We start from the raw sequence: 13,071 nt of genomic DNA, 5'->3' as shown, positions 1-13,071 counted from the left end.
CCATGCACACACGCACGCACGCACACACACAGTGTAATGTCTATTGTGAAAAGCCTGGAACAACAGGAATGTGTCTTGCATGTCTTGGCTCCCAAATTAATTTAAGCACTAGCTGTGACACAGCGATTTTTTTCTTCTCGTCCTCAGTCCCTGGGGTTCAGTCCACACACACACACACACACACACACACACACACACACACACACACACACACACACACACACACACACACACACACACACACACACACACACACACACACACACACACACACACACACACACACCAAGAGGGGGGTAACCAAAAGACAAATCAAGAGAAAGAGGACAGAATGTTTCTCCCCAAATCCCCAGACCGCGCCCTTTCCCCCCATGTAGCTGAAGGTCACGCTGAACTGCAACCACACTTGCTTTGATGCCTGCCAAAATATCATTAAAAACTCATCCAATAAGATTATTTTAAAACAGGTCTAATTAAATGTCAGTGTGTCTATCTAAGGGGAGAGAGCGGGGGGTAAGAGAGAGAGAGATTATAAAGAGACAAAAAAACAACAACCTCAAAAGCCTCATTTTGAGACTGTCCGAGCACTTTGAATGCCTGTCCCATCTCTCTTTAGACACGTGGAGCGCGGTGCCAGCTGACACAGTCTTTAATCTAAAGTGAACGAGGGACAAACAGCAGAATGTCTTACGCAGGCAGTTTTTGGGGGTTGGGATTTTGTTTTGCAATTTTACCTTAAAATTGAGCAGGCCCACAGCGGTTTCCACGAAGGTGACCAGCCGAACGGGCTCCGTCAGCGCTCGTCCTTTCAAGTGGCGCTGAAACCTGTCAACGAACTTAACACAGGGGGACAAAACGCACACACACACACACACACACACACAGAGTCACACACACACACACACACACACACACACACACACAGAGTCACACACACACCTCATTAAATACAGTCACTGCTCATCTGAATAGGGGGAAAAAGCAATCACAATGCATTTATTTGTTTTCGCCACAGAGAGACATCTACTGTTGATCTCTTCTAAAACAGCACAGCAAGGATTTGTCAGTTCTTTGCGTAACCATAGCTCATGCTGTATGCTTTTAGCCATGTATTTGCTTTTGGAGTGAATTGTTCTTCCTTTCTTTATGCAAAACTTTGCTGCGAGGTTCTCTATGCCGATATATTTAAATCGCTGTCAACCTGGCGTCCCTATTTTGGGCATGTCATTATAAAATAATCTTCAAAAATACTGAAAATAGCAGATCTATGAGCTTACAATTTGTCTCCATGCGAGGCGTTGTAAGCTTGTAGTTCTATTTAACAATTTGTGTGCAACACCGTCATACACCAAAGCATAAAATAGGGCTTAAGTGGGTAAATCTGACAAAATGCAGTGTTTTTCTGACATATCTTTGCTGTGTGATGGCGTAGAGAGGTTCAGCAGTCAGAGTGGGGTGAGTGATGTCATTAATGCCTTGCCATGTAACATGAACGGGAAGAAAAGGAATCACCAAACTGAGATATCAAACTGCTTGTGTCAGAGTGAATTTGAAACCGTGAAAAATATTCAGGATTAACAATACAGCAAAATGATAAGACAGGGCTTTATAAAACCACGGTGGGACACACAGAGAGAGAGAGACAGAGAGAGAGAGAGGTGGAGAGAAAGAAATTGAATTTTAACCCGCAAAAAAAATGTGAAGAATCTTGACACCTTTATTTACCTGCACCATTCCCATTGCAGCCTTTATTCAGAGAAAAATATTAAGTGCTGGGAGTGTGTGTGTGTGTGTGTGTGTGTGTGTGGGTGGTGGTTGGGGGGGGGGGGGGGGGGGGGGGGTGGCGGGTGGGATGGGGGTGAGCAGTGCTGCACCAAACACAGGGGGAAATTATATTTATTGCATGATCAACAAGGCTCCCCAGTGCCTGAAGTCTTCTGCTCCGTCTTCTTTCACAATATGCCGTTCATCTATACACACACGCCACCTCATCTCCAAAGAGGCTACACGCATGCAAAAAACACATGCATACGTGTAGACACATGAAAAATACACGAAATAGCATGGGGATAAAAACGGTGGGGGAATAAGAAACAAGATTCAGGGGCGTGTTTGAGTGCATTATTCCATTCTGCACCCACCCCGACGGTGGCGGGAAACGAGGAGACTGGAGCAACAACCAGACTGTGATATGACACTTCGCCGAGGCCTTTATTCCGCGTGGCTCCTGCTAATATGCGAGCTCACCTAAAGAAGGGCTTTAGAACCAAGTTTAGTTCTTTGAAGACCAAAGCATTCCAATTTTTTCCAACAGACCAGCTCACAGCCAGCCCTGGACTGCCAGTGGGGTAGCCCAAATTCCAAAATCTATCATCTGGAAACACACAAAAGCCCCTACCGTCAGATATTTTCTTTCAAAGCCTGAATCCCCCCCCCCCCAAAAAAAGCAGAGGGGGCAGGGGGGATCTGTGAGTAGAAATGTCTAACTGCATGTCCCCCCCTCCTTCTCTACTCTTTTTCACTCTCTCGTTCACACACACACACACACACACACACACACACACACACACACACACACACACACACACACACACACACACACACACACACACACACACACACACACACACACACACACACACACACACACACACACACACACAGATAAGGTGACAGATATAAATAACCTCAGGTAAAGTGTGCAGCTATTTTTTCCTTGTAAATGAGGACCAAAAATAGCCGCCACGCTCGCACTCATGCCACACTTGTTCTCAAACTCAAAGAGTGGGCCTCCGTTGAAGGATTTGGGGGGAGAAAAAAAAATAGGGCCAATTTTAATCATCTCCCCATTCAATCTCAGTAGGATAAATCATATCTGAGAGATTTGCATAAATACAAACCATCAAAGACTTTTCATCTTCAAAGAGGTTTTCAAGACCCAATAGGCTTTGTACTGTAATCATCTGAGGTCACAACCCTGCAGGAGCAAGGCTGCTATGGCAACATAAAAAAACTAACGCTGGGGGCTTAACATAATATAAGCCCCCCCCCAACACACCACCCACCCTCTCCCTTCCCAAAATGTGGAGAGAGAGAGAGAAGGGGAGAGGGGGAAAGACCGACAGAGGACAAGAGAGGGAATGGGGGGTTCAAAAGAGGGTGTAGATAAACCTATGTGAAGATATTGGGATGGATATTATACATGATGGATAATACATGCAGAATACCAGCGCTACGATGAGTGTGCAAGTCCTTACCAGGCTGTGACCATGGGGCTTATGTTTGGACTCGGCTGAGTGAAAACAAATGGCAGCTCTATCGGCAGTGCCGTTGGCGAATAAGAGCTTCAACAGCCGAGTCTCTCTCTCTCCCTCTCTTTGATTACATGTTTATATGCTTTTGGTGTATTCTCCAGTTCATCCATAATGGACGTTAAGGGCCCCAATTCATGGCGCACAAGAGGCGCTGGTTGATTGTTCCTCTTGCTTTAGGTACAACCATTAGCTGGCACTCAACGTGAGGACCATCACTCACATTGAGTGAGAGACGCCCTAATTTTTTTTTTAAAGAGACGCAAAAAAAAAACCTCACACCTCTCCTTCCCATTTAGTGCCACGCTACAACACAAGCCTGCCAAGGGTTTTCACAACCCCGACCATGAGAAGGGAAGGAGGGAGATGGGGACTCTCAAGAAAAAGGAGGCTATAGTGGGACAAGTTTCAATTAATTTTCTTCAAAAGGGGGCCAGATTAAATGTTTCCGGCCTGCTGAAGTGTTCATTTCACAGAGGGGAAGCGGAGAAAGGGATGAGGGGAGGGGACGGGAGGAGGAGGAGGAGGAGGAGGAGAGGGTTGGGGTATAGCGGGGCCAGGGTGCAATTCTTTCGGTCCGAGTGCACACCAAATAGTGTGGCGGGCAAAGAATGCGCACGGCTCCGAATTTGTGTGAGAATTGTCCTTGGACAAAAGGAGGGAGTTACGCCTGTTATCGCCCAATAAGGCCTGTCAGTCACACAAGGGCTGGGGGGGAGGAGGAAGGCAGAGCTAAAGATTTCCACACAAAGGAAAACAAGTAAGTCCATCTTTTAGTAACAAATCAGTCTGGAGGTTCCTGTGCTAATATCAATAAAAAAGGGAGGAAAATAAACAGGAGAGGGATTTACTGCCTTGCCTTACAAGGGTGGAGAGAATCAGAAACATGCTTACAACACACAGAAAATACAAACAGACACGTGTGTGCACAGGAGAAGACATACAAAGTTTGGCAGGCAGACCAACTCAGCAATGTGCACATAGAACAATAAATTAATGTAATGTAATAAGGGTATTCAATTCGGCAGAATTTAGTGACACAAGTGTGCACCTGCACCTGTAAACGTGCGTGCGCATGCACGCACACACACACACACACACACACTCTGCATCAACAAAAACTGGTAGCCACTGGGTCGCTTAAGCAGATATTTGAGGTACAGTGAGACTTTAATATGGTTAAAAATGTCCAGCATAACATAAACATCTGAGAAAGAAAAAGAAAAATGATGCCTTTTGAAGTTAAGGAAGGAGGTGAATGGAGAAAGAGTGAAGAGAGAGAAACACCTGTCGGCAATTAGACTGGGAAGAAAGAGAGGGCAGCAGGAAATAGACGTGTTCTAATTAAAACCACTAGTTAAAAACTTCCTGCTCCTGGCCCCAAGTCTCTGGGCGTGTGTGTGTGTGTGTGTGTGTGTGTGTGTGTGTGTGTGTGTGTGTGTGTGTGTGTGTGTGTAGGTTTGCGTAAAACACAGAGGAAAGGACTGGACAACCTCCTTTCACTCTCTCTCTCTCACTCTCTTTCTTTTGCAGTGCTTTCCTCCTGTATTACCCTGAACACTTTTCTTTCCAATGCTATTCTCTTCTCATCAGCTCCCATTTCTTCTCACATTGGCAATTTGCAATCTGACGCTATTCAACACAAACGTTACTGGAAGAATAGAGCCTGCCATGTAAATCCAGTCATAATAAACAGACAGAAAAGGAGAGAGCTGGAGAGATTGATATCAAGAGAACACAGAGAGAAAGACAGAAGGAGACAGAGCGGCAGACAGATGTGCAGACAGACAGTAATAGGGCTCCTCCCGGTAAGTGTCCCATATGGAGCTGATCAGAAAGGCCTGCTTTAATGATGTCACTGTCTCCTGACCTGTGGGAGCTGACATCCGCACAGCGCCCCTTTATAGAGAGCCAGAGGGATCGGTCCAAACACAAACACGCCTCTTAACTACTGGTGCAAGCAACTTAGCACAGGGAAATGGCAAAACCTGGGGGGGAAATATCAACAACTTTTTTTTCAGTCAAAATATTCATAATGCTCATTATACTGCAACTGAGACCTTTTTCTGGTCATTTTTTGGTCGGCCAACAGGTTGATCATCAAAAATGATGATCAACGTATTGGCCCAGAAGCCCCGTAGAAGGGGAGCTTTTTTGAACCAGTGACATGTTTGGACAACTGATATATATTATAATATTTAAATGTGTGCCTTTTTAAGAAGGGAAAGATATTTTTGCATTGCAGCTCATTTCCATTCACCGCACCGGTGTGGTTGAGTTTGTAGTTTGGTTAGGTGAGGTTTTACTGCAGTTGGCCACAACATGACTTTTTTTGTTTTTTTTGTTCCAGCAGTGGTAGAAGTCACCATTGTGCTCTACAGCTTCTGAAGCTAATCTGCAGAAATGTCATCCGTTTCTTGAGCCAGAGCCAAGAAAAACACAGTTTCTCCCTAGGTCCTGCCACAGGGATCGATTCCCGCTTTTACTGGGAAATGGAAAAGTTTGTTATTGTTGCTTTGAAGATTCCCGCGGTTTCCTCTTACTTCATGAGTTTGCGCATGAGTGCCACTGTGTTCTTTAGAGACGCAGCGAGATGAGAAGAAATGTCATGGGTATTTTTAGTCACGTTCATTGTTTTGTATGCTTAACAGTTCCCTGCTTTCCCTTGGGGAACTAGAGAGTGTGCCTCTTGTGCTGCATGTTTCATTAATAAGGCAGAAAACCACTGATGGCTTCATTTAGTGTTACGCTGTGGATTTTCTTTTTCTTTTTTAAGAAGAACCATAATCTGCTGCTACAGTCTTACCCACTGCACCTCCTGGGTATCCTCCACTTTAGGCAGCATGAGGGCAGGAGGAAGCACCTCTGCCTGCAGTATCACCTGGAGGTCGTCTTCTGCCAGACCGCTGGACACAGAGTTAACCCTCACACACTTCTCAGTCCTGCCCAGGTCCAGCTCCGCCAGCATCCTGGGGATAGTCTCCCTGGCCTCTGTCTGGACCACAAGAATGAGACATCGTCACAATTATTCAGTGTGAAGCCACTGGCTCATAATGCAACAGGATGCAATTGTTAATGATATCATATTTCAACTACTGTATGTAAAAATATGTGAATTTGTTGTAAAGACGTGCATTCAATATGAATTTCAATTGTTATGAAATATTTTATCATATTTGATTGATTCATTTGTATTGTGCTTAGTGCAAGCAATAGTACAACCCACAGGATAAAACATAACAGTATACTTAAAAGGACCATACTGGTGGTCTGGCATGTTTAAGTTGAAATTCCACTTCATTCCAGTCCAGAGACTTATTAATAATGGTTAGTAAACAATGACTCAATTATTCAGTTAGGATCAGTAAGGCTTTTAAAAAGACTTCACCCATTTTCAACCTATGTTCATATAATTAGTCCTAATGCTCAATATAAGATGGTTGCCCAGCTCTGTGTCTCAGAAAATCTAAAATTAAAGTCATTAACTAAGTTAATTAAGAAAATGTTCTATTTATAGGCTGTGGCTGAAACTATGAATAGACAATGACATGTATTTACACCTGGTGTGGTCCTTGAACCACTTGAACCATTGATGAAATGTGTTGCAGATATGCTATTTCCAACGTAGAGATTTAGTGTGAAAGGAAAAAAAGGAGGGGACCAAGTGTAGACCTCTGGAGGACCCCTGTCAATGGCGCATATATGGTTTAAGTGGTTAAAAACTAATTGGAAGACAAAAAAAAGTACAAAAAAATGTATAGACCCCTTAACAGACGACGTCACACTGATAAGAACCAGTATGCGCGCAACCAGTATGCGCGCAATGAAACCCATTCTATCAGGTCTCGCTAGGACGTGCCTCACTAGCCAACACACAAGAGGGGGTTGGGGTGTGCTGAAAACAGCGCACCCCAAAACAACAGGTTGGGAATTAATTGCATGAAACAATCACCTGTGCGTCCAGTCTCAATGTTAGTAAACAAATAATTGGTCTATACTTGAGAACATGTATGCGTGCAAGTATAATTATGTTTCTGAAATATAGTTGTGGAGAAATGTTATACGAGTATATGCGTATGTGCGCGTGACCTGTGCATGAACATTTGCTACTATTCACACACACAAAATGTGTGTGCCTAGCCAAGGGCTGCAGCCGCCAGGACCCAAGGAAGCTGCGTGGGAAATAGCATTTATACGCCATACGGTGCAACTTGTTGCATTTGTGGCGCCCCCTATGGGCTAGACCATATTCACACGGCGGCCATGTTGCTATTAAGTCAATGAAGTGCCACCCCGGTTGCCACGGCAACGGGGTGGCACTTTCAATGTTAAATTCCAAAATGTCCGCCGTGTGAATATGGTCTATAGGACCCACAACATGCAATTCAATTTGGGGATGATTGGGCGTGCATGATATAGTATGTTGTTTTTAAAGCCACTGGTGGTCTGTGAATGTATTGCATGTGGTTCCAGACCATGCTTTTTTCCCCCCCACAATTATTTTATTTTGTAGTTACAAATCTTGTGTTTCTGGAACAAACAGTGACATTTTAGCACCTCCTATAAATGTAAGTGAAAGAGCTTTTGGCTCTGTGTTGTTTAGAGGCCTCTCAACATGGGACCCAACTTTGGGGTAGATTGGATGCAGCGTTTATCATCAATGTGCGTTCAATGTGTCAAAAACAGAGAGGAAGGAGCGCATCTGTTTTGCAATGTGTCAAAGTTGGAGCGTTAAAATCTCTAAAAGGAGTTCCCAAAGGCTCTATTTTGGGTCCTATATTGTTTAATATAAATATTAACAACGTTATAAACACACTACGGACCTGTAATATCCTTTTATATGCAGATGACACAATCTTATATTGCTTTTCAGACTCTGTACAGGTATCTGTTCATATGTTGCAACTTGCCTTTGATGTATTCCAGAAACCATTGTTGGATTTTAAATTGGTTTTAAATCCTCTACTTAGGGAGTTTTTAATGATAATGATCCTCAGCTATGCACCTCAAATGGTACTTCCATTCCTTATTATAAATACCTTAGGAATTGGTTGGATGGAAAACATACTTTTAATACACACATTGAGATTTTAACAAAGCCATTGCAAATGAAGCTTGGCTTCTTTTACCACAATAGATCCCGTTTTCCATGAGGCACGGTTCCTCTCTGCTTTGGACTATGGGGATATACAGAAATGCATCAGGCGACAGCTAAAACACTGTTCACACCTGTCATACTGTATATTACAAGTAAGACGCGCGAACGCTGGAAGCGAACGCAGCTCGAAATATGTTGCAGGTGTGTGCATTTTAATCAGAGCATTGTCTACATTCCTGCGTTCTTCATGGCCACACTGTAGTGCAGGTGTCTGTGTGTCTGTGTCTGTGTCTGTGTGTGTGTGTGTGTGTGTGTGTGTGTGTGTGTGTGTGTGTGTATGAAACCCTGCTCGGCACTCTGGCGCACTCTGGAGGCTGCACACAGGCAGTGCATGCACACAGACAGACACACACACACACAAGCCGAGCAGGATTTCATAGTAAGCTCCACTTGGGCGGAGGCGCGCCTTCCTTCCGCGTTCGCAATAATAAGGTTGGTTGGCCCTCCCTTGTGACTTGGAGAGATCAGCATTGTTTTTTATTTATTTATTTATTTATATAGTTTTAATTGGGCGTTTACCCTCTTATTTAAATTCTCTTTTGCAGTGGAAAACTAGTGCCTTTCAAACGTGCTCTCAGGACTGTTTGATGCTTGAGATTCCACGTGTCTCCACTGAGTTTGTTAAGTCCACTTTCAAGTTTTGGAACACCTTACAGGGGTTGCTTATTGAGTACAGCTCTCTTGTTCCCCTAGGTCACTTTCAGTCAGATATATCAACTTTTATCAAATCTAAATTGCACCCTTTTTAATTGATGTTGGTAAATCATGATTGTGATGTAATTTTCTTTTAAATCATGTCATATTATTTATTTAAAATGTATTTTTATATTGTTTGTCCTTTTCTCAGACTTGTAATCTCAGCACCACTGGAAAAGAGGGTCTCGGCCCTCAATGTGTTTTCTGAGAATTAAATAAAGGTTAAAATGAAATGAAAGCGTTCATGATTTTTGCCATCGTTTGTAAATCCCCTCCCGCAAACTTTGGAAGGCAATCATAGCCAATCGGAATGGAATATGAAGTTCTTCACATGATTCCAGAGATGATGTATACTGATTGGTGTGAGGTTTGAACATAATCTGTAGGAGTAGTAGCAAAAGGTGTGTTTAGAAGAAAATGCTAAATGGCAGAAATAGGCGTGGCTTATATGGGGAGCTGTGTAGTGATCCAAGGCATCCAGGGGAAATAAAATGTATTGTACGACCTAAGGGTCAAGCATGATAGGCCATTGGCCAACGCGTAAAGCGCCCTGTTATAGCGCCACCATGGCCGATTTGCAACATTTGGGGTGAAGTGTCTTCCTTGGCCTACTGCAGTGACCATGCCAAGTTTGATGCCAGTCGGTCTAGCGATTCTCGAGATTAGCTGTGGACAGGTGGATGGACACACATACCCACAGACAAGGGCAAAAACATAATCTTTGAAGATTACCTGCAATACTTATACCCCTTTAAGCACATTAACCATGGTGTCCATAATTCCATCAAATGTTTAAGATTTTTCTTTTTTTCCCCTCCAAAATAGCAGATCTACAAGCTCACAACGCAACGCAACGCGATGCCTTGTGGGCTTGTAGATTCTCTATTTTTGAGTAGCATAGGTATACAATAGGGCTAAGTGGTTAACTTAACACATGGCAAGACAACAGCACATATCTGCATCTGTCTCGAAGTCTGGAGTGCAGTCTGTTTGACACAGTGCAACTGAAGAGAAACCTGCATGCGCCCCGGATGCCTCTCCCCAACAAACACAGGCATTGTGTGAGGAGGAGAGCCGGAAGAAAAGACGAGGAGGATGGAAAAATCAAAGGAGGAGCCAGCGGTCGCAACGTCTATCAGTAACACGGTAGCACACACACACTACTACTAGATTCAAACCAGATGCCGGGCTAGGAGAAAAGGAGAATGGAGGGAACGAGGGACAGAGTGGGGCAAGTGAGAGAAGTCTGGACTGGGAGAGGAGAAAGGCTCTCTGGGAGAAATGTGTTCCGAGTTAAACAGCATGAGGAAATGGTAGCTTAGGAGTTGTCGGGTCAGATCAGAGGCTGGGGCCTGTGAGTGCCTCTGTGGTTGTGTGTGTGTGTGTGTGTGTGTGTGTGTGTGTGTGTGTGTGTGTGTGTGTGTGTGTGTGTGTGTGTGTGTGTGTGTGTGTGTGTGTGTGTGTGTGTGTGTGTGTGTGTGTGTGTGTGTGTGTGTGTGTGTGTGTGTGTGGTACAGATGCTCTGATGTTCTGCTTGGCATTTTTGGAACTTATACTGAACATAGATTCCTTAGAAAGAAAACAGATTGATACCTAACAGATGGCCATTTATTAATATATATGGTGCATTTCATTTTATTCATTTTATTGAGGTTGAAATGATATGTCAGGAAATGAGATCCTCCACCACTAGATGCTGATGAGTGTCATACGTAATGCACTCCTATTACATGCTTGACAGCAACTTGATCATGCAAATAACATCGATTGTGTTCTGCTTCACAAAATCCCACAGAAATATTTGAACTGGCTGATTACCAGCAGACCATCTTGCTTACTTAGAAGACAAACTGACCAATACCAATGAGTATGTGTGTATGAGCCAAAATAGCCAAAGTTTCCCGATTTTTAACCACTTTCAACATGACATCCCTATTTTGGGCATGTCATTACAAAGTGAAGAGTTTCAAAGGTTTTCAAAAATGTAAAAAAAAAAACAGTGTGTTGCAATTCCATGCTTTGTAAGCTTGACTATCGGCTATTTTAGAATTGTTTCAAATGGGGATTAAGTGGTCAAATGTTTTCATACATTCAAATTTATATTTCTCTATACTATATAAAAAAAGTGATTGTGTCTATTTTCATTTATTTGTTTGCTTATAAGTTAAAGGTTCTCAAATAGAGACTTTAATCAAATAAACGTTTTTCAAATTAAATCGTACTCTTTTTGATATCGGTCAAAACATCGTTAATCGTGGTCTGGGATTCTCCGAAATCGGGACTGGCATCCGACCCAAAGATCTTGCATTGCTCGGGCTCTAGTGTGTACGTACATAAGTGTACAACAGAGACACATAAAAAGGGAAGCCCATTCATCAACATCTCTTGTAAAAAGCGGGTAGTACAAGGTGGACTAGTAGAGTAGAACTTCAGAGGAGTAGAACTTCATTCTGCTGTGTGGTGGGGGAACCTCAGGGGTCATGGGACGGCTCTTGAGACAGAGCAGCTCTCACTCTGATCTCCTGGAATGCAGAACTGCACTTGATGTTATGAATACCCCTCCAATATCAATAAAATATGGTATCAAAGTACATATCAAAGATTAGCCAGGATTTAATAGGGGGTCATATCTGGGCTGCGCTTCTACGTGTCGTCTGTTCACAGCATTAGATGAGACAAAAGGGATTGTTACACCATGAGTGTGCTGTGATCTCTTAGTCTTAGTGAAGTTTTAGAATGAAGTGCTGTCAGTCCCCCCTCACTCTCTCTCTCTCACTCATACACACACACACACACACACACACACACACACAGAACCAGTGATAGACCCATAACTGTACAGCGGTAACTTAAAACGGACGGAGCGATTTACGCAGCCATAACTCACGATTCATAAACCTGCTACATGGTGGATAAAATTCTGCCCTCTCTATTCACTGTCCCTCTAGGGTCCGCAAGCGGAGAAATGGATCTGCCTGAGCCGCTGGCTGCCCTCATGTGCCAGGAGTCACATTCATCCTTGACCAAACTAAATAAATAGCAGCCCGGCCATCATCAAAAAGCACGGTTTATAACATTCACTGATCAAATAAAGACAGGACAGGGCTGAGTCTCCGAGTCCAGTGTCGGCCTGATATACTGCCAGTCTGCGTGTATAAAAAAAATCCCTTTCATGTAACCAGACACCCAGTCATTCCTAGACTTGTCTCCTGCACTGCTCTGCTTTTGTGATGGTACTTCTGAAACCCACGAAGCCAGGAACAGTATAGGCAGCAGCCAAGGCTATAGGCCACCATGCACTCTCCCCTCTTTTATCTCTCGCTCTCTGCCTCTCTATTGACAGAGAGAACATTCTGCCAGACACCTTGACTCCAACGGGCCCGCTACTCCGAGCTTGCATAAAGCCCTTTGAAAAGGAGATATTTTACATTAATGGACAGCCGTCCGACAAGTTGCTTCAAAGGTCCCTCCCCCAATCGCCCAGCGTCCCACGGAGCATATGCACAGTGCTGCCTCTCCCTGCGTCTTTGATTCTCTCCACCGTTCTCATCATTAGAGGCTGATGCACACAGGTGGCCGGGGAGCTGGTGGTGGTGGTTGAGGGGCTGGGGGGTGGGGAGTGGTCGGCAGGCCCAGGCTATCCCGTACGCACGGATGCGCACAAGGGGCTTTTCAAAGTACAGAGAGGCTGACCTTCTAGGAGAGAGAGGGCAGCTCCTTAACACACAGCTCACCCCTCAGAGCACCGGGTTCCTATGGAGTGGCACATATACGCTGCGCAGCACGGCTCTACCGCCTTGCTGACAAAACATCAGACCACAGCCATCCGATGCTGATGTGCGTGCGCACAGCCCACAGCGGGACCACCTCCTCCCCTGCATCAGATCATGGATGTCCATGCAGCCG

General features: G+C 44.3%; 1 protein-coding gene across 1 annotated transcript in view; it reads right to left on the bottom strand.

Annotated features, from left to right (window-relative positions):
• Positions 1-13,071, bottom strand: part of clybl (citrate lyase beta like) — an 81,003-nt gene that overhangs the window by 13,845 nt on the left and 54,087 nt on the right. Inside the window, exons 3-4 of the mRNA XM_084084002.1 lie at positions 6,118-6,306; positions 735-836 (exon numbers count right to left, since the gene is read on the bottom strand). Coding sequence (XP_083940128.1) covers positions 735-836; positions 6,118-6,306 — 291 coding nt within the window. The remainder of the gene's footprint in view (positions 1-734; positions 837-6,117; positions 6,307-13,071) is intronic.

This window comes from Gymnoscopelus microlampas, assembly GCF_963454915.1.
Source record: "Gymnoscopelus microlampas genome assembly, chromosome: 17".
Classification (NCBI taxonomy): Eukaryota; Metazoa; Chordata; class Actinopteri; order Myctophiformes; family Myctophidae; genus Gymnoscopelus; species Gymnoscopelus microlampas.
This window is presented reverse-complemented; position numbering and strand designations above follow the sequence as displayed.